General features: G+C 44.4%; 1 protein-coding gene across 10 annotated transcripts in view; it reads left to right on the top strand.

Moving 5' to 3' along the window:
* ARHGEF10L (Rho guanine nucleotide exchange factor 10 like) overlaps window positions 1-27,694 on the top strand; it is a 585,939-nt gene that overhangs the window by 480,057 nt on the left and 78,188 nt on the right. For all 10 annotated transcript variants that reach the window (XM_085608202.1, XM_085608218.1, XM_085608210.1 and 7 more), the window contains 3 exons: window positions 3,465-3,580; window positions 4,972-5,099; window positions 11,908-12,008. In XM_085608202.1, coding sequence (XP_085464328.1) covers window positions 3,465-3,580; window positions 4,972-5,099; window positions 11,908-12,008 — 345 coding nt within the window. The remainder of the gene's footprint in view (window positions 1-3,464; window positions 3,581-4,971; window positions 5,100-11,907; window positions 12,009-27,694) is intronic.

Genomic DNA, 27,694 nt, shown 5'->3' with positions numbered 1-27,694 from the left:
AGTGCATAATTTGAATTGAGCCACTTCCAGGTGTTTATAGTGGGCACAATTAGGTTGTAGCTGAAGGCAGTGCGAGTTTCTTTCAGTGGGGCAGTACGGTGTTCAGTGAGGGAGAGGATGTGGCACTATGGCCAGAGCTGCCGAATTTGGAACTGAGAACCGGGTTCAGCCTTCATGACCAGTCCACCAGACCACCAGACCACTCTACTGAGGGAGCATATTCCCATGCTAGACCTTAGAAGGCCCCACTAGACTTTAGAAGCCCTGGTGTCTTAGCACCAGCAGGTGAACCCTAGCAGAGACAGGTGTGGTTTAACCATGAAGGACTGTCCATCACAATCAATACTGACGTTCATCTCCAGTCTTGCGGGCAGGCCTACAAAGCAGCACACCCTAGAGCAACAGTGATCCAGTCACTGTGACTCTGTCACTGAGGTCACAGGAACCTTGAGCAGATTAGAGTGGTGCAAACGGTGTGACCGCACCGGGCACCCATTTGTTTGCAAGTATACATCCATACTGGCACTGGAGAGCAGGCGAATGGCCAGCAAGGGGGTCAGCAGCAGGCAGTCACGGTACTTGCAGTCCAGGCAAGGCCTGATCACCACCCACTCAGATATCTGTAGCAAGGGAAGCCTGGAGGCCATAAACGCTAAACACCTGAAACAAGCATTTACAATGCAATAGGTCTCGCATTTGCGAGAGTTTATGCTATTGGCATTGTAAATGACAATGCCTTTTATTCATTTGTTTGAAAAATCAACACATTAATAAAAGGCATTGTAATCTACAATGCCAATAGCTCAAACTCCAGTAAATGCGAGACCTATTGCATTGCAAATGCTTGTTAGGTGTGTTACTGGCTTTTGCCTGCATAATTTTTGGTGGAAGGTGGTTCTATACCTGAACACTAATTTTTCAAAGAAAAACATCCTTATGGCACCCAAAGCTTTACTATCAGGTATTACCTTATGATCCCTTGGCATTGATGGTTTGCTGGCATATTCTCTGCTCTGTTGCTGGATTCCTTTGAGGGATGTCTAGCATAATGAAGTTAATAATAAAAGCATCTGCTTACGGAAAGTCATTTTAAATAAATAGTAAACCGCAATGGACATCAGAAAAGAAGAGTATACAAGTTGCAGTTAGTACATAATCCACACCCAGAAATTAGGCAAGACTGGCTCCTAGATCATCAGTTTGTTTTTAACTTTGCTCATATTTGTTTGGAAATGACTTCACCTTCCTTATGTGACTGATTGGGCAGGGAGAAGTCAGAGATCAACTACTGCTCTCCACAATTGGGCCTCACTGGTATAGCCTACAGCAGTCTGCATCTAGTGCTTACCTTGTTAAAAACACATGAGCTGGTCCCCAAAATGTATCTTAAGAACCTGAGTGAGGTAAGGGTTTGTGCTAGTGCGGCAGACCTTACCTTCCTTCAGTGCTTAATTTGTGCTGGTAGTTTCCGGTGCTTGACACCGACACATAGTTGTGAGAACCGACTCTAGTGACAGTCCACCACATGGTGGTGCGGTCTTTTTTTTAAATTTTGAGATGAGCACAACAACCATGTTTGTTAAGTCAATATACATTAAAAACGAATAGTACCAGCCTCTCATGCCATTATGATAGCTTTGAATGGCCTGAAATAATCTGAATTGTCACACTTGTAGGAGTGCGACGGTTAGGTATTATGTTGGTACTGCCATTGGCGTGGTATGGGTGGTGCAGGCTGCGGTGGCCTTCCGAGAAGGGTCCTGGCACTTCATTTATTTTTTACAAATTAAGCACTACCTTCCTTACTATTTGATCCAGGCAGCAGCTGCAATGCCACCACTGACCAGAGGCCCCAGACCACCACTGGCAGCTTTTCAACCAATAGCCTGGCTGCAGAGCAACATGCACACTGTCCAGGAAGGAGGGCTTCCGTACCTCTTTATTTCCATTGTTTATGGAAATAGAAGAAGAACTGGCAAATCACTAAATGGCAAAGGATCACTGTATTGGCTATCGTTCTTCTATTTCCTTCGACTTTTTTGGCAATGAAAGAACTGCTGCTCGGTCTCCCACTGCTCTGCAGTGTTTTATTTGAGAACAATTAATTGCCAAGGTCCAAGGTATTTCACAGAGACCCACAGCAGCTGAGGCTACTCACATGCCACTTTACATCATAGGTTTAAATCCTATTTTTAGCATGTTTTTAATATGTAATAAATAGCTTAATGCTCCACTAATGAACACTGCAAAAAAGTACACACATCGCCACCATGTAGTGGATTCTCATAAATACGCGCCAGTGTTTACTAATAAGTGGCAGTGCCCAGCACCGGCAAATACCAATACAAATTAAGCACTGCTAGTACTTGGTCATTTAGGAAAGGTGCAGACTGGACTCGGAGAACAAAGGCATTGACAGAGTCAAAGTCCCATGAAATAAGTGCCACTGGGCCCCAAAGCATGAGTTAAGTGTTGTGTTCATCATGTTTGACTCTCGCCGCATCTGAACTTGCAAAACAGAAAAAGAAAGCCTGCACACATTTATTTATTGGATGTGACAAATGATGCCAAAGTGTTAGTTTCACATTATAAATGCCGATTTTGGTGGCTACTGCACCAGTATCTAGGGCATTCATAATCGAAGCCATTCTGTTGGTTTCTCCTGTAGATTCAGTGATTTGGCTTTATTTATTCTTCCTGTTGTGAATTTTCCCAGCAGTATTGTTTGTGATTAGGTTTTACTAATTTTTCTGTCTTGGTTTGTCACCAAAGTAATTTGTTATACAGTTATTAAGTTATACACGGGGCCTCCTTTAATTGCCTCTCTTGGTTTCATCTGAATGGCGAATTTTGTTGAACGCCCCCTCTTTCGCCTGTGATGTTTTCTGGCAGAGCCAAGCCTAGATTGACCCTTGCATAAATTCCTGGGCGGTTACTTTCTAAGTGAAGACTTCGCTAGGTCCCTTGTGTTGGACTTCCCAAAGTCGAATTAGTTCACCCCTAAATACTCTGTGTTGGATTCCCCTTGCAGGGAAATAAGTTTATTCCACGATTCCATTTTCGATGACCACCCTTATGTGTAATGTGCTAGTTTCTCTCAATGGTGAGGGGGTGACGAGGCACCTTGTTCATTTCCTCTCTTAGTTTTCCACATATGTCTTTTGTAGTTGGGATAAACTGCTTGTCTACTTTTCCTCCTCATTTTGCTCTTGGAGACAGTTAACTGCCCATTATTATCCTTGCAAGGTCTCCCTTGTAAATTTACTTAAAGGAAAGTTTGGTTTCTTGAATTCTAGTTCTTCCCTCTCACTCCTCATGAAATAATTGTTTGTCCTACAGGTAGGGTGCACTTGTGTAATATCCCCAAGCATAAGCTGATTTAGGACAGTCTTTAATCCGTGTTGCTTTTACTTCGAGGCATGATGGGCCACCTTCTTAATGCTGTTTACTGGTTTCTCCTCAAGGCAAAGTTTTCTTGGGTCCAGTGCAGCTGTTCAAGGAGCTCCAGGACGCGGAGCGGGACCTTGCGGTGGTGGAGAAGATCACCGAGCTCATCAGCACTCTTCACGGCACCTATCAGGTACGACGAAACTCATTCTGGGGGCAGCTTCTCCTCGACTCTGTTCTTAGATCCTTACCAAAGCGTGACCCTTTCATGAAGCATGAGGTCTGCCGTGTGCTCCACCTTATCAGCGGTAGTGACTGCCAGCGAAAATTCCAGGGGGAGGGGGTACAAAATCAATAAAATGGGTTAGGTCGAGGCAGTGGTGGAAAATCTTTTTTAACTTACCTGGCCGCAGCGCCGCCTCAACTCCGTCCTCTTCTGTTCCAGCAGGAAGTACACACAGGCTCCCCTAAGCCAATCACGACGCTGCTGTCACCATGACCGCAGCGTGGTGATTGGTCAGAGCGGCTTGGTTTGGCGCTCAGACGGGGACTATGAGCCTGTGCATGAGCCTTTCCAGGCTGTGCATTGCAGCCAGGTGGAGAACATGCTAAGTGCGCATGACTGTTTGTCCGGCCGAAGACGGCTGGCCAAACCGTCATGCGCACTTAAGTGCCCCAACCACTCCTCCCCTGCTGGCTGTGGCAACTGCCCCGCCACACACTGCCCTGTAAACCACCCTCTGTGGAAAAATAAAATTATACCACAGCAAGGTGGCGCTCCTCCGCCTCAGCGGAGGAGCCGCTGCTGCTTATGAGAATGGGTAACACTGTGATAAGTAAGTTGGATTATCTCATTTTCTGTTGTGCCCCCTGGAATGGAACCCATCCATGGCCCATCAATAAAGTAATCATGAATACAATCCTATTATTTTTATGAAGTGTTACATCAATAAAGTCTTGATGCACCACAGATTATCAGATTTAAAAGCTACTCAACTCATTTACACGGTTAAGTGCACCCACCATCAGCAAGCATATTGCATATTGCATTACTTCACCAGTTATAGCAGGTAGACCCACCCCACAAGCTTCGGACAGAGAGCCTTAACTTTGCTGCGAACGATTTGCCTTTGCCTCCAACATGGCACCCATCATTGCAAAGTTAACTTACTGTCCCACGGTGGACACAGATTGTATGATTGGTCAGAGCCTTTCACGATACTAGCATGTTTTTTCCCAGTGACAGACACTGATCTATGCCCTGACGTGCAGCCACCGTGGCAGTTTTTCTTGATATGGCAAGCACGCTACTTTCTTGATGCACAGTTCATAGTTCCTTTTTGATGTTTTGGGTAGAACGAGTTAATCAGAGACTTGTTGATACCATAGCATTCCGCAACTCTAAAAGTCTCTCTGCACCCGCAACAGCCGTCATGATCCTCCGTGTGGAGCCCTGTCATGGCAGGATATCCTTGGCGCCCAGTACTCCGGGTCCGCAATGGCAGCATGCTCTTGGCTTGGCTCAGAATTGATGATTAGATGGCAGGTTTAATTCTGCAACTGTTCTTTCTTTTCCTCCTGCAGAACTTGAACATGACAGTGGCCCAGGACTGGTGTTTGGCCCTGCAGAGGCTTATCCGGGTAAAAGAGGACGCTATTCAGTCTGCCAACAAATGCCGGCTGCGTCTCATGCTGCCTGGGAAGCCTGACAAGTAAGTGAGGAGCAGACCAGGTATGAGAACAGATAGAGGTACCAGGAGAAAGGCAGACTTGCCATCACTCGTGGGGCCACTGTGTGTCATATCATATGAGCTCAGTTCACACGGTCACCTGGTGACGAACTGATATCACACGGTGGCAGGCAAGGCAAGCTGAAAATTCATGCAATGAGTGGGTTTCCAGCTCACTTTGGAGGCGCTAAACAGCCAATGTCCATTAATTGGTGAGAAAACACCCCAGGACATCAGTAGCAGCCCCAGCAACCTTTTTTGTGGGGGATTGGGTTTGGGGGTCGGTGGAGGGATGGGACAGAAGTGCCTCTTAGGCAGTTCTCATCCTCAAGCCTCCCTCATCCAAGACCACGCTCCGTCCTCAAACAGTGAATTTTATTTTAGAGTTGGCAGGTCTGGAAGGGGCTGGGTGCAGCAAAGGAACCAGAGACAGAGAAGAATAGCGGGACTGGAAAAGGAGAAAAGAGACACTGGACAGGAATTTGTATGTCAGTATGTGTTTAAGATGCTGTGGAACAGACCGCTGGGGTAAGTGTTAGAAAACGCTAGGGTTCAGATGAGGGCTCTAGAAGTCTTGAGTGAGCGAGGTGGTCAAGAACTACTGGGACAAGTTGAGAGAGAACTAGACACATGAGAAGGGCAGGAGACCGAGCAAAGGAACACGAACGAAGGTCAGAAATGGTTGGGGTGCAAAAGTCATTTTTGGGACAAAGGCCACAGACAGAGTAAAGCCTGAACCAGTGGAAATATCTAGGTGAAGGAAAGAGGAAAGGGGGTAGGTATAAAGGACTTCAGATATGATGGTGAAGAAGCCTAATGGGATAGGTGAGAGAAATTAGGCCACTTGTGATCTATATGTGGGCAGAAGAAAGGGGTGGGATCTGGACGGAGGGCTGAGGCTCCCTGGATTTATGTATACTCTGTGCTTAATTTCTGTCAGCGTTTGCAGGCGGGACCCACTGGCACTCCCGATTGGGGATGTGCAGTTATTTTCCTTAGTTCAGAAATAAGGGGAAGTAGAGGTAAAAGTTAGGTTCATCCTCCACAATTACATATAGCAAAACAAGACTATCCTGAACAAGTCAGATAGACAGGAACCTAACTGGGAAAAACAGTAGGTGTAGGAAACAATTTGATCCTTAAAGACACCTTTATCTGAAAGGGAAGTGTTATCTCTTTCTATAGTCCCCTCACTCACCAGGGTTGCCCCACGGTGACATGCTTCATCATAGGGGTCCTCCCAGTCCTCTACGGACTGAGGCGTGCTGCGACTTGCGGTGTTACGTAGGAGCACTGAAAATTTTGTGGACTATGTGTGGTGTGAGTGAAGTAGTGGTGGAGTGGGAAAATTAAAATAATCAGCTAGTGGGCTACGAAATAAACTTTATTGGTGCTCTAAGCTGAAAAAATTAAAATGTATGCGGTCCTGAGGTTTGGCTTTCATTAGGTGTCAGAAGCATGTGGGGTTCCACGTACAAATGTACGAGATCTCCGCATCCCCTCCAGTGACCATGAGGCACAGTGTTGCTTTTTCCTAAATCAGTGTACCAACGTGCATTACGTATGTATATATTTTAAAACGCATGCCTTAATATTGTGGCATCACACTTATTTCACCCTATTAAGGTCGACTAGGAGTGGTAAGTTTCTTGACACTGGGCTGGTCCCAGTGTAGTCCTGACGAAGAGCTGGGGAGCTCGAAACTAGTTGACTTCTTAATATGCTAGGCACACTTTCTCATTATAGTTAGGGTCCCTTGTCATATTACCCCGTTTTTAATTTTTTCAGCTTAGAGCACCAATAAAGTTTATTTCGTAGAGATAACACTTCCCTTTCAGATAAAGGTGTCTTTAAGGATCAAATTGTTTCCTACACCTACTGTTTTTCCCAGTTAGGTTCCTGTCTATCTGACTTGTTCAGGATAGTCTTGTTCAGTTATTTTCCTTAACAGATTTTTATCCAATGCAAGAGAGAGAGTACATACACAGCATGCATACTGTCCAATACTGTCACCTTCATGTATTGTGCCACCCTAGGTGCACATACATCCAGCACACACACAATCACTCTGTGTGCACAGCTCAGTACGGTATCCTTTCTGTATTGGGCCATGGTGTTATGTTTGCAAGCTCACACTCACCGTGTGCGTGTTGCACAACAGTGTACCCTTCCTCTATTGTACTTCTCGCAAACACACATACACTCAGCACATACTTTCATTGTGCATTGACTGCACAGCACTACATCACTCATATAATGTTTTCCTCGCAGGCATACATGCACTCAGTACATGCAGTAACCATGCTTGTATTGCCCAGCACTGCTTTATCCATGTACTGTACCCTTCCCAGGCACCCACACACACCCAGAGCAGCCACTATTCTTGCGCTAGGCACCACTCTACATCTAACTGATGTAGGTCAGGGGTGAGCTAAGCACTGGGCAGCCAACTTTAAAAACACGAGTGAGCCTGTAGGCCTCGCTGTAGTGACAACCGGTAAAAAGGACCTGTTCGTTCCTACTGATCACTACACAGTATGCTGCCACCGCTGTGATCGTTTTGCTTACCTTTTGGTGAGGGCAGTAGCCTTCCCTTCCACCGCTGTGAGGGTTGCGCTTTCGGTGCCCCTCACCGTCCTACAAGACCACAGTCTGAGAGACAGGCCTATGTTATGTTGCACACCCATGATCCACGTTTGCCTATAACAACAAAAATCAGCATTGGGGAACCAGACAACAGTATAGCTGGGAACTTAGGGCAGAGGTGGACCCCATTAACAAGCAGGGAACTTTTCCATCCCAACAAAAAGTGCAAGAAACGTAATCACCTCCAGCTCATGGCAAAACCTTTTACCCACACCCCATCAAGACTCCTGCATCACAGCCAGTAGACGAAAAATCCTGCACACACATTCTTGGCTGGCGAATGCTAAAAGCAGCTTCCCACGATTTAGTTGTATGTCTTGATTTTCAATTTTATATTGGAACTGCCGGGATTTTAAGAGATTATTCTGTGAAATCACCATCCTAAAGCATTATGGGGTTTCGGGTGGAAGGGGCATGATCTAATGAAGTCAGCGTAGGGGTGTGCGACTGGCTGGTCCGGTGTATATCAGGGTTGTGTAAAATGGGCGGTAGGTCAGCTGGAAAAGGGTCAGCTTGAGAAAGTTTTGTATTCCTTTCCAAATGTCAAAACTAAAATGAGGATGTGAGCAGATGTAGCAATTGAAGTCTAAAAGCAAAGGACCATTAGTTGCGCCAATTTGTACAGCTCACCACTGCCAAAAATGGCAGGAAGATGTACTTGACAGGAAGCTGGATGGAGGCTGACAGCAAATAATTGCATTGTTAGAGCGAGTGAAAGAAGTGACAACAATCACTCTCTGTCACGTGCATAAGAGAAAAAAAACATTCCCTGTGGTATTCACATGCACACGAGACACCACCATGTGTGAAGGGGTTCATTTTTGTGCACTTTGACCTTTTGCCTTTGTTCTATTCTACTCAACGTTACATAGGAAATGCATGCATTAGTCTCCCTCCATTTTGTTTTGTTTTTTATTGAAATTCTTGTCTGGGCTGACTATCCAGTTCAAAGTGATGTTCCTTTTAGATTTTGAAATTATTCTGAGCCTTTGCTCGTAATTACACATTTTCTGAAAATGTGACTCTGCTTTTATAGTATTCTTGTCTGCATTAATGCTTATTTTGATTATATTAATGCATTTTATATTCGGTAGCATGGTGCATTAATGCGCCTGAAAAGCATTGACAAATTCCTCTAAAATGCTGTAAAATTCGGAGATGGGACGTAAAGATTGCTCCATAGGTTCTATCTGACCGTGAGTTGCTGCAAATCTCATTTTTCCAATTAATTACTTTTCTTAGTCCGTTTCCTTCTCAGCAGCCAATCCGGGCCGGCCTGGGGAACGAAGAGCCCTGGTAAAATACTGAAACCAGCCCTCGCCTCACTCTGTCTCCCTTTCCATTCATCCATTCTCTGCCTGTCCTGCTGTCTTTCTTGTTTCTCTCAAACTTCTTTCTCTTCACCACCCTCCCTCTTTTCCTATGTCAGGCATGTCCCGGATGAGGGTGGTGGGGCCTGTTTGAGAACTCCTGCATCTCTCAGTGATCTCTCTTATGGTGGACCGGGAAGCACTCTTGTCGATTCACTCTACATACATGTGAACAGCAGAAAGTTCTGTTGGAGAATTATCTTCTGCCATCTCTTTCAGGACTCCTCCAGCTTGCCTATGTGGTACTTTCTGTGCACACGCCCTTTCTAATAACCTGGATGCCTCAGAGATCCATCTTGTCACCCGCGACTATGTGTACCTGTCGTGTGTTGTGGTGTTGGACGTGAGCTCCAACAATTTATTCTTGGCTGAGGTCCCATTAGCGGGGCTATTTTGGGGTCAGGGAGGTCTGTATGTCCAGACATTTGCTCAGATTAAATCCAACTAAGACTGAGTTTTTTTGTTTATGAATTCACACTCTTCTCCTATTCTTGTGGGCTTTCTATTAGTTTTTTTCTCTTTGTAGCTCAAATCCATGCAATGGAGGCTTTTTTCCTCGCTTCCTTCTTGACATTTCTTTATATTTCCATACTCTTAAGTCTAAGCTTGATCGGGTTGTGCTTTTTAATTTGCGTTGTTGAGAAAGAATGATCCCTTCCATTCCCCTCCTGAAATACGTAGGGCTTAATTTGTAAAATAAGATCTCTGAGGTCCTAAGTTTTTTTCAGAAGGCGCTATCGAAAGTAGGGGTGTGACCCTCAGGGCTGCCTACACTTCATTCTACCTCCTGCCTCTCTACTCCACCACCAGACACTACCTGCCTCTTTCTCTCACGCAGGTTCAATCTCATCCCCGCTCTCTTGTGGAGTCATTGTTTTCCACCTTTATATTTCTCCTCCTTCACCCCTTTTGTGTTTTTCTCTTTCTTGCTCAAACTTTGTTGAGGAAAAGTAATTGCCGGTCCCTTAAAATGAGTGTTGATGGGCCCCACCTACAACCGCCAGCTTAAGCACTGGATATCTGTAATACTGTCCCGGCACTTGCTTTTTCATGGTAACCTGGTCTCTGGGGCTTGGTTTACTCTATCTACACTTCCCACTCTGACATGTATAATTGATTCTGCAGAATATTTGGTGGTTGGGTGCAAGCAGATTTCCTTCTATTACTTCCGTTTCTCCACTGATTGCTTTTAAACTTTAGGTCTTGCCTCTTCACCTTCGTGACCTTTGTTCTTTCCCATCCTGTACCTCTTGTGGAGAGGACCCACCCGGGCGCCGGTGGTGTCTGGTCCACCGGAAGAGAGGACGCACTTTGCCTGCACTTTACAAGAGGTTCTTTTTCAGGTCAGGCCTTTACAGTGGCAGCCTTTCACCTCTGGAACTCCCTGCTCGGGGAGCTATCACAATCCATCTTTAAAGCCCTTCAGGGAGGCATTAGCGATGTTATTTCTCGCTTTATTTATGATCACCCCCATTTTAGTTCTGTTTTAGTCTTTTATTGCTGGTATGAACAGCGCCCGTCTGATAAATTCTTAAGCAAAAGCCAATAAAAGATCCGGATTTATGCAAATGTGTTTTTAATATTGTCTGCAACTGTTACCCCCTGATGCTCCATGGTTCGTCCGCCCTTTGTCTGGCTTGCACAGTGCAGCTGTGGTGGGGGAGAGGGAGGGAGGATTGAAAAGCTATATATCTTACTGACTGCCCCTTGCAGGTGGCGTGTTTCCATTACCAAAATATATACAATCACGAATTACATCATTAGTCCGAAAAAACGACGTGCAGAAACCTTCCCCTGTGGTGGGGGTGATGAACAGTGCTCTCTTGCCACGGGGCCTTGAGCTTTGTGTATCAATGGGCTGCTCAGACGCACATGTATATGAAGCTAATGATGTCATACAAGTATCCATTGAAAGGGTGATGACGTGTGCTGGCATCCATTTTCTGTTACATTATTGAGGGCCTCGTGATCTGTGAATTCATGTTGAATACTAGTGACAAGAACTTTTGTACACGAGGCCTGGTGACAAGTATGTAAAAAAGCAAGGCGACCTAACATTTTTAATAAGCCGCGATGTGTACATTTGACGTCCTGTTGGCATGGGATGGTGGGGCTCGTCTATTGGGGGCTGGTGACGCGTACACGAGTGTTGCGAGACTGGTGGTACTTATGCGTTTTGAGGAACTGGTGCTGTGTACATTTCCATAGCGGGTCTCGTGACACAAGTATTTGTGTCCAGTCTCAGGTGAAAAGTGCTTTGAGTGTCTAGTGGGGTATATTCCCACCTACCTTACTGCCATAGTAATATTTAAGACGCAGGTATTGGAAACAACACCCTATCACTGTTGACGCAGTTTATATGCTAAGTCAGACTCCCGTCACAGGTGGGACCGTGAAAAACTTTGGCAAATACTTGGATTCTCTTAGTGCTGTGAAGCCACACTGATAGCAGAACATGTGCTATGCGTTTAACATATTGTATGTTTCAGTGTTGTGCATGTTTGAAGAGAAGGCGGTGACATGGACTTTTTCATCAGGGACTATTACCAGACATGCCTGAGGTGCACCCTTGATGTGATTGACCATGTGTACGACTGAGCTGCCTTTAATTTTGGGATGTTGTGAGCACCCTTAAGTGCTCTGCCTCCTTGTAGCTTGATATGTGCGACTGTTTGCTATTGAAGATCCCCTTTCCTGTTATCCCTCCTGTCTCTACCCGCCATGCTTGTTTCGCTTCACCCCTCACCCACGCTTTCCAATCTCCCCACTCACAGGTCAGGACACCCCATCAGCGTGACAGTGGTCTTCATCACTCCCAGCCCTCTCAGCAAGATCTCCTGGGTGAACCGCCTGCACTTAGCCAAGATTGCGCAGAGTGAGTATGCAGTACAAGGCGTGGGCGGGAGATGCTGGAGGGCATATGAGATGGGCACTCATTTCACATCAGGCTTCTTCCGGGCAGCGAGAAAGGATGCCAGGCATGGGGGGGCGGTGGGCGATGCGAATGGGTCCTTGCTTTGCTTTGGCTCCCACTTTCTCTGCATGCTGCAAACGTCCTTCAGTGTAATCACCTATTACAGTGGTGGGTGGGGGGGGGGGCATGACTGGTGGTCGCCCTTTTAAGCCTGCGCGTATGTACTGTATTGTTCATCGCAATGGGTGCTGTTACATCCACTTGTTCGTTGCTAGCTCGACTGTGCGAATAACTCTGCTGTTTTAATGTCTTACTTGGTGGTAACAACCCCACTACCGCCCAGCCTCTTGATCGAAGTCACCTCCCTCTACTATCAGTGGCCCTTGTATGACATGACTCGGGAGAACTGAAAACCATAAGGAGTGAAGTACAAAGACACATGCAGCGAGTGTTGAGTCTATTCGATGGCAGAAGGTGCTACCCCTCACTCTGCAGTGCAGCCAAAGGTGACGTATAGGACACCAGGAGCCCGACCACTCCACAATACCACTACACACCATTGTTTTATTTACACTTACAATTAGCTTTACTCAAACAGAATATGCTACAGTGAGCACTTACAACCTCGTGCACAATCGGGCTGCGAAGCCTTGTAGGTGGCAGATTGCTGCCAACTCAACCACACTTTCCTGCCGCACTCCAAAATGAATCTTAGATTCACTGAGCAGACAGTATAAACATACCAACGGATCTCACTCACAATCCGGGATCAAAGCTGTCTTCCTTGATAGCAATATCTGCCTAAGAAAACACCTCTCCATTGGTTGAGCAATGGCCCAACAAACACCCAGCTAAAAAGGAAAAAACAGAAGTCCTTTGGCCCATACTCATAAGACACTGCAGAAATCTGTGTCTAGATCAGAAGTATTCTACTTTCACGTTAACCAACACAAACAATTATTTAACTACACCTTGAACAACTCTCTGTTAGCCACACACAACTAAACTCTGCTTAACAATAAACGTAACCAAGGGATTGAGATCCAACTGCCATGCGGAAGGGCTCGCAAAATAAGTGGGTATGGGGTGTGACAATAATACAACAAAGCTTATACTATTGCTTAGGCTTTCTAGAGACTAGATCATGCAATCTACCCGCAAGCACTAAAGAAGCTGAAATCCAACCTCCCCCACCTGCATGGCAGGCTACCAGAAAAGGCCTTGTTAGATTCCAGTGCAGGGCTGCCTATTGTCAATATCAATACACCAGGTGAAGCTGTGTGACAAGCTGTTATGATTTTTTCGCTTATTAAATGTTTGCTCAGCAGTTAAAAATAACTGCAATTTCTGAGTTAGTCATAGCAGTGGCGACGAGGACATTGAACGCCTTTATGAATGATGGGGAAGGCTGCTGGATATTAGGTGACACAATAATGACGGCTACGAATGCATGAATGCTAAACGTAATATAATGAATGGCACATTGACTTTTTTCCTGGGTATTTATAAATCTAATAACTGTTAAAAAGCACTGGTCAGACGCTCTCAGAGCTTATCAGAGGAAGGTGCTGGCCATTTATTCATGAAATGGTCGATGCATCTCTAGAAGGACATTTAAAATGTGTTGTGTTGGGAGAGAAGTGACTGTAATTTACCATACTTACATCACTGCATAATTCCGGTTTGCTTTGAAATCGGGATTTCCGATTTGACCGCCTGTACACTAGATGAGTTTTGTGACCAGATTTTCACCAGGTAAAACCTGGCACAAAGTGGGCAGGAAAACAATTCCTATTCTGAGCTCTGAAACTCAACATGATATACAGATCTCATCTTGAATTTACAGGATGTGCGATTTGGGCACCAGGGATTGCATACGACGTTTAGTGAGGCCTATAGTGGGGTAAGTTTGAGACTACGTGTCACCCTGATTTATATGAACAACAGATATTTATTGACAGTATGTTGCAGACTGCATCTCTCGTTTGTGTATCCCCTTCAGGAAGATGCGGGATTCTTTTGCCCATGTCATGGAGACGTAAAGCGCTCTGACATAGGCTGACCAGGCAAATTTAGCTCATGCCCTGGTTGTCAGACACGGTCGACTGAAAATAGAGGAAGGCACTTTTCTATATGTCTCAAGGCAGGACTAGATGGCAGCTCTTATCAGGAAAGAATTTAATCTACCCAAATAATACTGGGTTTAAATTTACATTAATGCATTCCCTTAGTGTCTCGCTCGTATTTCCATGTTGATGAGCGATATTCTGCGCCCCTGGGAGGTTGTAAAATCGTAGTACCAATATTTACCCAACAAAAAAAAGTGTTTTGGTTTTCAAAATCCGGTCACCCTACTTTGACAACCCTGGTTATAATGCCCCCTATAGAAACTCCAAAACAAATACATATATTTGGTTAACTCTGCTTTTTAGACGGTGCATGTTATATCTATAGGAGGGATATTTGAGTTTTTTCTTTTTTTTAAGCCTGAATGCTACGGATGCTTGGTGGGCTCGTCTCTGAGGCCGACCTCCCAGGCGCCCGTTCCTTTTGTATCTCCCTGCCGCTGCTGAGAGGCTTAATGGAAAAGAATGCTTTAAATCATCGCAGGGAAGGTGCATTTTAATGCTGCTCCGCCTCAGAGGCCCGGGGATTGCATTCCGCCGCTTTAACCATTTGTTTTTATCTGGCAAGCCAGAGGGAAGAGCGCGCGAGCTCGTTTGAAGAGAAAAAGTGCATTAAAATCGAATGGGAAGAAAATGGTTACGCACTCGCGCCTTCTCTCGCTCTCTCTCAGACACGCGGTCCCGCACACTCATAGTCTCTCTCAGACACGCGGTCACGCACACACCCTCTCACATATATTCTCTATTTTTATCATTTGTTTCACACACTCAGACTGTCTGCTACTCTCGCAATCTGTCCCTAGCACCCCCTCACACACTTTCTTTCACACCTACTCTCATATTCTGCCTTACTCACTTTCACATTCTTTCATGTACCAAAACCTCAAACAGTCTTTATTTCGACTTGTTGTCATAAAAGACAAATTAAAAACAAATCTCATCATCATTACAAAAACAATATTTAAAAACAGATCGTCAACAAGTGTTTCCAGTTCAGGCTACACATTTAGATTATATACATAATTCATGATACTACAACTAGAAACAGCAGGATTTAAGTTTACTACATGTGTGGCATTCCTACTCGGCCAAGTAAAAAAATAAATATCTGTCTTTCATAAAAGCACGCTAAGAAGAATATAAAAAAATTCCACATTTGTACTAAGATTATTTTAGGGCGGCTGGAGGGCTTTCAGTTTCCCAACTCTTATTAACCACATCCGTTTCAGGAAATTAGCTAGAGCTATCACTATTATTTCAGAACAGTCAGTTTGAAATATTCTCAATGCAGAGATCCCCGTCCTAATACCCTTTTGAATACAGACTGCTCTTATCCATTTTAGGCGGGGGACCTTATATTCTGGGCAGGTAAACAAGATATCTGCTATAGTTTCAGGGTAAATTTTGCAAAAAGGGCACATTTGGTCATTTTTACAAGATGCCCAGTTACAGGTGACTGTGTTCAATGGGAGGGTACCTACCCTGAACTGGTGGTATAATTTCCTATCAAGAGGCAGTGTAATCAAATCCCAGTACATCTCATACCTAGTAGTGTGTTTCAGCTCCAAAAAGACCTTAGTATATGATGGATCACTGTGTGACTGGAACTCCTGCTGGGATATGAGTGACCAGTAAGCCTCTTTTAACTGTAATTTAGTAGGAAATAAAGTCCCCTGTGGATTATCCCAAAGATCCCCCATTCCTAGGGACTTTAAGAGAATTTTTACCTTTCTAAACCATGGAATTTTGCCCCCAGAATCCATGTTACGCGTTTCCAAAAGTGCTAACGCATAGTGATTCAGTTCGGGGGTTACCCACAGTCTTCTCCAGTAGGCAACTGGTCTAAATCTACATATATTTTCTAGACTCTGACACCCCAAATCCATGCGCAGGGGTATAAGTGGTGTAGATTGTGGGAGGCCTGTTATGCAGCGAAGAAATCTATTATGTGCTTTTTGTAAGCCTGCTATTTCAGACGACCCCCACAATTCTGCTCCATATAGCATGGAAGATCTTACTCTTTAGTCGTAGATTTTTAATACTGGGGCTATGGGTTTAGTGGCTGACAACTTGAATTCTCTTAGAAGAGCACCAGATAGTTGCGCGTGCTTAGAAATTAGATGGGCCACATGTGGCTTCCACTGTAACCTGGAGCCCAATGTGATACCCAGGTAATTGAAACTATCAGTCTGTTCTAATAGTTCCCCATTCATAAAGACTCTGCCCCTTATGTTCCTATGCCTGTGCATCGTCATAAATTTAGTTTTAGAAACATTAACAGAAAGGCCATAGTCGTTACAAAATTTTTCAAAGCAGTCTATTGCCTTCTGTAACCCTTCCTGAGTCTTTGATAATAGGAGGGTATCATCGGCAAACATTAAAAGGGGGACAGGGATGCCATTCTGTTTGGGTGCATCGGTATTAGAGTCCCTATAATAATCTGTAACTCTATTTATATATAGTGTGAATAGTGTGGGTGCCAGCACGCATCCTTGCCGTACACCCCTTTCCGTTGGGAAGCTGGCAGTCACCTGACTCGGGTTACCCCATCTGACCTGCGCATAATTGTTTTCATGTAATTTAATCAAAATCGCAAGTAATTCAGGTGGGATACCCTGCTCATGAAGCACTCTCCACAGCCTATCTCTTGGGACTAAGTCAAATGCAGCCTTTAAATCAACAAAGGCTGCATATAGTGTGCCACCCCCCAAAACCACCCATTTCCAATATATTGCGGAAAATCTAAAAACTTGGTCCACCGTGCTGGTCAGGGGTCGGAAGCCAGCCTGTAAAGTGGACATGACTCCAGATTCCTCCATCCAGGTCTGGACCCTGAGAAGTACCATTATAGCCACAACCTTCTGGATGCAGGCTATTAGGCTAATTGGCCTGTAGTTTCCTGGGTCAGCTCGGTCACCCTTCTTAAAGATTGGTATGATTTCTGCTCCCCGCCATATATCCGGCACAGTAGTGCCTTTGGCCAAAGTGTTCACCAGTAGTTCAATGTAAGGGACCTAGACTGATCTGCTATGCAAGAACAGATCTGCAGGAATTTAGTCTAGGCCCGGGGCCCTGCCCTTAGGAATTAGATTAAGGGCGCATTCAACATCTTTTTTGGTGAACTCTAGCGTAGTTTCTGGTAGAGGAGGACTAAGAGAGGCTGGGGCGGATAGTGGAACATTATTTGTAATAGCAAACTGGGACTTGAAGTACTTGACCCAAAGTTCTGGCGGGACATGATTAACCGGGGCTGGTTTTTGGTTCCTCATGCCCCACCTCACAAGATACCAGAAGTCCGTCGAGTCTCTGGACTTACTGGCTGCCAGTAACTCCTCCCAGTATTTGGTGTCCCACGTTTTTTTCGCCACTATTTGTGTCTTTTTGTAATGATTCCTTGCCGCCCGTATAGCTTCTCTATCGGTGGATCGCACTGCATCAGCTAAAGATTTGTATGCAATCCTACAATTTTTATCATACCATGATTCCTGTTTTCTTTTCCCCTTACCAGGGTGCCTTTTCCTAGAAATACTAAAAAATTTACTAAGTTTAAGAAAAAGGGTCGAGTGAATATGGACTACCCTACTGCAGCAATCCTCATAATCCGACTGCCCCAGCATTTCAGTTGTTGCTTCTTTTACCATATCATTCATTTTGTTAATGGATTCGGGCTTACCCAGACACTCGGCCCATCTAACCCGCCGAGTGTCATTTGTCATGATGATATCATCTATGAGATCATCTTGTATTGATCTCAGCCCTTTATGCAGCTGCAACTCAAGACTGAGAGGATTATGGTCACTTTCGATACGCTGTATTACTATCATATCGTGTATAGCAGACCAAAATTCGAGATTGACCAAAATGTAGTCAATTCTACTAGTGCTCAGTCCATTATTGAAGGTTGGATTACCCTGCTGATCTCCTCGTGTCCTGCCGTTCACTGCTCTCAGCCCATGTTCTAAACTGAAGGTCTTAAGTTGTAGGGCTGCCTGGGTCCACCGTTTGATAGGGGTTAAACTGAGGGTGGGGATTTGCCAACAGATATCCTCTACCTCCGTGTAACTCTCACATTCCCTCTTTCCCTCACATACATGTGCTTTCTGTTTCAAGCTCACTCTCATACATGCACTCTTTCATAATAAAACCCCCCAGTCTGAGGCAGACACACAGACACCCCTCCACGCTCTTCAAAAGGCCTGGATCAGGCTTCTTCAACGAGTAGCTCGTGAGCTACTGGTAGCTTTCCAGCTACCGTTAAGTAGCTCTCTTGTGTCTCTTGTGTCCCTACTAAATTAGAAACTTTTGCTTGGTTGAATTATTATAGGTATGCCAAAATTGAGAGCGTTTATTAGAGATGAAATTAGTTTATTTTCAGAATTCATGAATTTATATTTGAAGGGAAATGGCTGAATTTCCAAAATATATTTAAAGCTGATATTTGAGTGATACATCATGTGGTATTGAGGTGATATTTTACAAATGTTATTACCTTGGTGCCAGAGGCGTTGCTGCTATGTATTACCCATGTAGAGGCAGAGGCGCAACTAGAGCCAAATTTCGGGGGGGGGGGGGGGGGGGGCTGAGCAAAAATTTCGGGGGGGGGCTGAACTTTAAGCAATAGGCAGAGTGGAGCTGCAGGGGCTCTTAGAAGGGGTGAAACACCAGTGAGGCCTCATTAACATGCAAATGGTCTTTTAAAGACCTGTGAAGTGCTCGGGTGCGGCTGCTTTTTTGCCCGGGACGGTGTCTCATCCCGGGCTGCCACACACGACGGGGGGGGGGGCTGAAGCCCTTTGAGTCCAATGGGTGTCGCGCGCCTGTGTAGAGGCACGGCATATGGACAAAGCCTTTTTTAACTACATTTCTTCTGGCAATCATGACTGATGCACTGAGGTGATCGCTGGCAGTAACCTTGAAAATAGTATCCACTGATGTAACGTTGTCTGATGTGGACACTATTGCAATACTAGTAACATCGGTAGCTCCCAATGCGTTTCCCTGAACATAAGAAGCTCGCATTACAGAAAAGGTTGGAGACCCTGGATGGGCTCCCTCTTGCAGCCTTGTACATTACAACCAGAATCTGTGCTGAGGGGCCTGCGAAGGGCAATATTTTGGAGAGTGGGAGGTAAGACCTGCAGCACAGAAGGTGGCCTTGTAAACCCAAGTCTTTTGTGATGCCTGTAAGGGGCAAATGTGGAAACTTTTAGTGAAACACACAAAAGGTGATAGGAGGCTGCTCGCAGTAAGTCTGACCACTGGCAATAGTCGGAGTAGCATTCCAACCCATCGTTCTTTTGCTCACCATGCCACCTCAGTTTGGACCCACCATATGCAAATCAGTCTTAACCCTGCTCCTCTTGGGAACAGTCCAGCCTGACATGCCAAGCCAGGTCCTCCCTAAACCAGAACAAAAGCAACCCAGGACTGGTTTTGCCCTAGTTACGGGCTCATCAGCTGGGTACAGCTTGGGTCCAGTGCATATGGCTGGGTCCAGACTGAGGTGGCATGGTGAGCAAAAGAACAATGGGTTAGAGTGCTTCCCCGAGTGATTGGCAGTGGTTAGATTTATTGAAAGCAGCCTCTCATCACCCTTAATGTGTTTATTGTACTGCCCTAATTGGCATGGGTATGCCCAGACATGGGTCACATGCTCACTGTGTCACTGGACCCAATCTGTACCTGGATGATGAGCCCATAACTAAGGCAAAACTGGTCCAGTGTTGCTTGTGTTCCAGTTCAGGGAGGACCTGGGTTGGCATTTCAGGCTGGAGCATTCCCATGAGTAACCGGGTCAAGGCTGATTTGCATATGGTGGGTCCAAACTGAGGTGGCATGGTGAGCAAAAGAACGATGGGTTGGAATGCTACCCAGACTATTGCCAGTAGTTAGACTTATTGCAAACTGCCTCCCATCAACTTTTGTGTGTTTCATGTATCGCCCTAAGTGGTATGGGTATGCACAGATGTGAGTCTCGTGCTCACTGTGCCACGGGAATCAAGTTGGACCTGTCTGAACAGATTCTCTATAGGTTCTTTATTAGAATAAACAAGATACCACTTGAAGATGAAAATAAATAAATGGTATTGTAAAGCCCCACCAGGAACTGGGGTGCGCACCCTGCTTAGCCCAGGTCTTCATCAGAGCTACCGACTGCCTTGACAAGTAACACCATGGCAAAATTACACCCAGATCACACCATCCTCGAAGATCCATGGACTAAGGGGCTAGCCTCAGCATCCACATAACGAGAGGGAATCCGGGTCCAAGCCTTCTCCTTCCTTTAACTAACATAACATGCACACACTGCAATACACTTTCCTACCTCATGCTCTCACTTGCAGTTTCTTATTCTCTTGTTCTTACAGTCTGCCATGCTCTAAGTTGAGACAGATTGGGTTAGAGGGCAGGGGAGCTCAGGGTGGAGGAAGTCCTGATATCTCTCTCTCTCTCTCTCTCTATATATATGTGTATATATATATATATATATATATATATATATATATATATATATATATATATAGAGAGAGAGAGAGAGAGAGAGAGAGAGAGAGAGAGAGAGAGAGAGAGAGAGAGAGAGGAGAGAGAGAGAGAGAGAGAGAGAGAGAGAGAGAGAGAGAGAGAGAGAGAGAGAGAGAGAGAGAGAGAGAGAGGAGAGAGAGAGAGAGAGAGAGAGAGAGAGAGAGATATATACATAGCATCATGTTTATTAGATTGCCAACTGAACCTTTTGACTTGTGTGTACGCTTACCCTTACATAAGTGATTATTTCTGTAGCCTATGCGCCAGGCCCTATGAATCGCTCTATTTTTTCCTGTTCATTCACATGGAACTCAGAGTTCTGAGATTCAACCATGCTGGAGTTTCTCTATATATACACATTAGATAGGGTGACCAGACGTACTGGATTTCCCCAGAGAGTCATGGTTTTTAGAGGACTGTCCAGGTGTCCCGACACTTTTCTTAATTTTAGGTAAATGTCCCGGTTTTTGGTATACCAGGTCAAATTATTCTGCGAAGCAGAATGGGAAGTTATACACTCCCGTTCGCAGGCGCGTCTAAGCAAATGTTTTCAGTAATTTATCCATTTCTGTCAGGCAGCACAGGAGGGAGACGCTGCCAGCTCCCAGCAAAGGGGAGACAGATTGGGTAAGAGGGCAGGGGGAGCTCGGGGTGGAGGAGGTCCTGATATCTCTTTCCCTCTCTCTCTCTATATATATATATATATATATATATATATATATATATATATAATATATTATATATGATTCGGTCTGGCCCAAGGTCGAAGGCTTCCGGGTTCTCTCCGGCGGTGCACGCGAGGTGCAGCAGGACCCGCTGCGGAAATAAGGATTCAGTTTCTCCCGTTGGGAAGGTTTGTTCCTCGTGCACTCCCGTGTATTGATACATCAATCCAAGAGGAAGAGGGAGGGGAAGAGGACGGGGAAATATTCCCCCAAACAAACAAGGAGAGGCAAGCGAAAATACGGCACAAGCTTCTGGCGGAGACCGCGTAGGAACAATGACACGCAACATGAGAAAGAAATGGAACGCTTAAATTCCGACCAAGAAACAAATATGTTAAACCCGGAAACAAACCAATCTGACAGCTCTACGGATCAAGAATTACAAGTGATTAATTTGTCCTCGAAAAAACTCAGTGAAGTGGAATCACAGGTTCTCAAGAGAGGTATGAATTTCTGTCCCACCAGTGGCATGAATTTAGCGGAAACCAGAGTCGATCTTTACAAGTTCATAAGGAAAATTAAACTTGCAAAACTCTTTATTGACAAACCGGCCATGGCTGTATATAAAAGAAATATTGCTCTACCAACCCTCCAAACTCCCATAGAGGATGCAGAACATTTTGTAAATCTTATGGAATTAAGTCAAGCTCCACAAGAAGGAGGTGGACAGGTACAAACCTATTGTGTACAACTAGGGGCTGGAATCTCCAATATCAAACCAAAATCTAGATTCTATCCGCAACTCCCCCCTGGGAACAAAATTGATTTTTTCCATGAATGCGTTGTAAAAGACCTTTATCAGTTAAAGATACCCCGGATCAAGGACAATCTATCTAGACAAGAACGCCAGGCTCTTAACTCATTGCGAAAAGATGACACCATTGAAATCAAAATTGCAGATAAGGGCGGCAATGTGGTTGTTCTGGACAAAGAGGCATACATGCGTGAAGCTCATTCACAATTAAACAATAAGGAATTTTATGAAAAATTACAAACCAACCCTCTCCAAAAATTAAAACAAGAATTGGATGCAAAGTTGGAATTGTGGTACTCGCAAAAACTTTTAGACATTGATGAACTGAAATATCTTCAAACTAAGTTCCCCAAAATGGCTACAATCTATTTTTTGCCCAAAATTCACAAACATGCCACCAGACCGCCAGGGAGACCCATAATCTCTGCTAAAGGGGCATTGTTAGAACCCATTGCCAATTACATTGATGTATTTCTGCTACCGTATGTAAAGGGTTTGACATCTTACATAAAAGATACGGGAGACATGTTAAGAAGACTACAGGATACTCCATGGCAACCATCCTACAAATTGATTACAATGGATGTAATATCCTTATATTCCAACATCGAAAACAAAATCGGCATCGAGGCAGTCAAATCTTTTCTTAAAAACAGAAGCATACAGCTAACTGACCATAACAACATGCTGTTGGAGATGATCTCATTGTGCCTGGAGCAAAATATTTTTTTATTTGGCAATGAAATTTATCGACAAGCCAAAGGTACTGCTATGGGCTTTTCCTTTAGCCCTTCGTACGCCTGCTTAACGATGGGACATTGGGAAAAAACATGGGCATGGAGATTGGAAAATGATCAAGCAGTCCAAAAAACCATAGCATGGCTAAGATACATAGACGACTTGCTGCTAATTTGGGAAGGAACAAATGAAGAATTTGCCAAGTACTTTGAAATTTTGAACAATTCCAATTTTGGTTTACATTTCACGTATACAATCAGTGATTCGAGGGTTGTTTTTTTGGACACTGAGATCTTCGTAAAGGATAATGTACTTCACACAACTCTTCACCGTAAAAGCACCGCAACAAATGCGGTTTTACATGCTCAGAGCTTCCATCAACTCTGCCTCCTACAAAATATCCCGTATGGAGAATTTCTCCGGATTAAAAGAATCTGTTCCAATGAAAACGATTGGCAAGAACAAAAGAAACGATCTACAACTAGGTTTCTAAATAGAAAATACAGTCCAGCATGGATACAAACTGCCTCCAACCGTGCCACTAAGATCAATAGAACGGATTTATTGATGGATAAACCACAATTGTCTCAAGAGGAATCTGAAAAAATACGTTTTATCACCACCCACTCAACTGCCAACAACTCAATTTCAAGGATTTTGAAAAAGAACTGGCACATTCTCCACATGGACCCCATAATATCTCAGATTGTGGGAGACCATCCTAATGTGACGTATCGCAGGGCAAAAAACCTAAAGGACAAATTGATACACAGTCATTTTCAGGAATACATAAAACCAGAACCATGGGGCAGACCAAAAGGATTTTATAAATGTGCAGGATGCAAAGTTTGTTGCATCGCCAAAACAACGAAAGAACTACCAATGGCAAACAACAAGACATCAACTGTAAAACTCAGTTTGTTGTGTATGCCCTTGAATGCCCTTGTTCCAAGAAATATATTGGAAGCACAAAAAAAGAACTCAAACTACGAATTTTGGAGCATGTTCGTGCCACTATTAACTCTGATCGCAGCAACGCGATGGCAAGACACATGGAGAAGGAACATAAAGGGGATTGGAAAACCCTAAAGTTCTATGGCATTGAAAGTGTTGGACCTAATAAAAGAGGAGGAGATCGTGAGCTAGTAATGAGACAAAAGGAATCCAAACACATCATGAATTTTCGGACTTTGAGCCCATATGGCCATAATCAAGATGAAGAATTACACTGCCACCTGTAATGACATTTATCGGAGAGTAAATGATGCTGACCCCTTTTTTCTTTATTTTACAGATACATAACAAACCCCCTTCATAATTGGGACTTGGTTAAATTTACTGTTGAAATCGGGACAGTCCACAGATTAGGATGTGGCACAATGCTGCCCAATAGAGGGCTCATTTTTGGTATTTGTATTCATTTCAAATCACTTTGACTTATCATTTTGTGAAGCAATACTTAAAGTATAAACATGGGATAACATAAATTAGCACATCTTAGATCTTTGGGTGTGTTAATAATCACTTTTTGTATAAAGCTGGTAGATTTAGCTTGCCCACTGGAGGGCTGAATTTTTTGTACTTGTATTCAATTTTTAATTATTCATACTTAATTGAATCGGGAATCAATGCTAAAGTGAAAGGTAGGATCACTAAAAATGAGAGCATCCCATGTTTTAGGTTATTAACGATTGTTTACATAAAGTTTTTTTTTTTTGTTTTTGTTTAATTGAAAAACTACATGTCCCATAATGCCTGTATAGTTGATAGGAAGTGATGTAACCTAATTGGTTTTTTCGCGGGGTTTTTTACTTTAAAAGAACAAAATTATAATCACACAATGTACCTGTGAGCAAGGTCTCCGTAGAGACCGAAACGCGTAAGGTTTTCTTTTGCTGGATGCTGTAATAAATAATTTGAAAACTTGAACGAATACCTGGTGGTATTTTCCTTGAACTTTATACACGGGAGTGCACGAGGAACAAACCTTCCCAACGGGAGAAACTGAATCCATATATATATATATATATATATATATAAATATATATATACACACACACATTTACACCCTTTACATGCCTATTGTGTGTATGTCTATGTATATGTGCAATTAATTACAAGGCTATGCAAAAAACAGGACAGGCCTGAAATAGAAGTAAGATTAAAGGCTTTAAAGTCCTACTTTTAAGTCTGGCCTGTCCCGGTTTTTGCTTCTCAAAATGTGGTCTCTCTAACATGAGAGAACAGAAGGATGCTGAGCAGGTGGATATGTGACATACCTGCAAAGCTAATATTACAGATGAGAATGTTTTCATTTCTTCAAGGTTCAAACCAGTGATTTAACCGAAGAAACCTCATCCAGGGTGAGACATTCTGCAGTACTAGCACCAACGATGTACTGTGATTCCAACAGGGCAGTCACACACACTCCTGGAGTGAATCTCAGCACTGAATGAGCAGCTATGGCTAAGTCACTTGGGTTTGAGCTGGCATACACAGTTCAGCTTGACAAAAACCATGGGCCTAGCGGCATGAAATCAGCGGATAGACGGATCCGCTGTAGAGTTAGAAAAGGAAGAAGTGCCTCCTGGTGGTGCTTTAGCAGCATCCCTCTTGGACAGGTAGGGTCAGAAATCGATAGAAGAGGCTCTTCACAGCTCGGATAGGTTCAGCGCTGGATGTAGTGATAAGTGCAGCGTGCATTCATTCGCTGGGATAGAAGTGTCCTGCAAGCATCAGAGATAACAACTAGGGGCTTAGTGGACAACGGGCAGTGGTTGGGAGCTCCTTAGATTGAACAGAGTCTGTAATCCTTTCAAGCTTTTCAGCAGAGCGGATCTGTTGTTCAAGTGAAAAAGCATTACTTCGCTTCTTTCATGGAGGCGAATTCATCCATATTCCACTTTCAGCGCCTGCAGAGAAGCTTGGCATCGGAGGGGTTCATTTTCCCTGAGCTTACCACCCAGTCCGCGACTACAAAAAGCATTTGCAGGAGTGAGCACACTTCCCGCCGTTCAGCCCTTCCATTGCATAAACGTTCTGCAGTGGTCGCTGCCACATGAATTCTCAGAGATTAGTAGTCTATATCGAACGATGAGAAGAGATCGTCCAATCAGAATGCTTAGAATTCGGAATGTGTGAAGTTTGCGTAATTTGATTTCACGTTATTAGGCAGAATTTCAGCGAAATTATGCCAAATTACACTCAATTACACAAATTGCAAATCTGTAATTTCGCACAATCGTTTTTTAGTACAAAATGCACCTTTACGTTAATTTTGATGCAAGGCTGCGTTTTGTGCACTTTAAAAGAGTGCAAAGAAGGCACTGCAAACAGCAGCTGCTTGCATGCTGTTGATCCCATGCATCCCCTGTTCATTTTGAATTTTTATCACAAATGTTGCGTAATTATGTGAAGTGGTGTAATTTCAGGAATTTTGTGTAGTAAGTGGCATACTTTACATTTCTCCCAGGCCTACTTAGAATGCAGGCACTTCCCGGCTGTTTTCTTGTATTCTAGATGCAAGGGCAGGGACATTACACAGACCAGGAAGGTGGGTGGCTTATGCACCAAGTCCGGTGAGATTGAGAAGGTGAATGCTAATGGGCTCATTGCCCAGATGCAACAGACTATAAACCGGTGTTAATTGCGGTTCCCCTCATTATGCTTCCTCACCTTCGCGTCAAGCCTATAATGATGAAGTTGCAACTAACAACAGTTAACGCCCTCTGTAGAGGGTAGTACCCACTGTTAACTCCCCTAGCAGACGGCAATAATGTTTAATTGATATGAACTAAATCAGCTAGGAAGAGCCATAAAATACTCCACTCTTAGAGGCAGTAGCACTTGAGCCTCACCACAGGGGAGTATTGTATGAATATTTTCACACCACTTGCAGGGTTGTAAATAGCAAGAACAAGATCTATTGCAGTTGGCTTAGAGAGTCAACTTGGGCCTTGGCCAAGGTAGCCCACGGTTTGTGTAGAAGACTGGCCTGAGGAACCTGGGAGGTGAACCTAGGGTGATGTGTGTACTGGAGCCCCCGCAGACTCTGAGTACTGTTGAGTGATACAATGAATGTTTTGCATTTTAACGCTCACATTATAATGACAGTGCCTTCAGTTTGTGAATGGTCCCCGCACCGGTGTCTGAAAGTGCACCCCCTGCATGAGGCAACGAGAATGCACATGGTATTTTTCCTGCCACAGAGATTCCCCCCTCCCTCTTAGTCTCTGCACCAGTGGTGGCTCCTCTGCTAAGGCGTCGCCCCACTGCTTTCGTAGCGGTGTAAAAGGAAAAATAAAATCCTAATAACGGAAGTTCTTATCATTTAAATTTTGTTATCTTGCAGCCAAGTTAGAGCAGGGGGGGCTGGGTTCCCATGACGTCGAGGGAGGAGGAGTGGTTGCTGCAACTTAAGTGCGCATGAGTGTTTGACCAGCTGTCTTGAACCGGCCAACCAGACATGCACACTGCATGTTCTCCACCAGGCTGTAATGCACAGCCTGGGTGGAGAACATGCACAGGCTGTCAGTCCCCGTCTAAGTGCCGAACCACAGAGCTCAGACAAATCACGAGGCTGCTCTCATGGTGACAGCAGCATCATGATTGGCTTAGGGGAGCATGGGTGCTGTCAGGAGCCAGCTGAACAGCGAGGACAAAGTATAAGCAGCGGCTGGTGACCGGCGACGAGCAGGTAAGTTTTCTTTTCGTTCTATAGACCTGAATCCGATTGATGTAAGAAACTGCACTTTTACATTAAGGCTCTTGTAGGCATTTCCA

This window comes from Triturus cristatus, chromosome 1_2 (genome assembly GCF_964204655.1).
Source record: "Triturus cristatus chromosome 1_2, aTriCri1.1, whole genome shotgun sequence".
Taxonomy (NCBI): Eukaryota; Metazoa; Chordata; class Amphibia; order Caudata; family Salamandridae; genus Triturus; species Triturus cristatus.
This window is presented reverse-complemented; position numbering and strand designations above follow the sequence as displayed.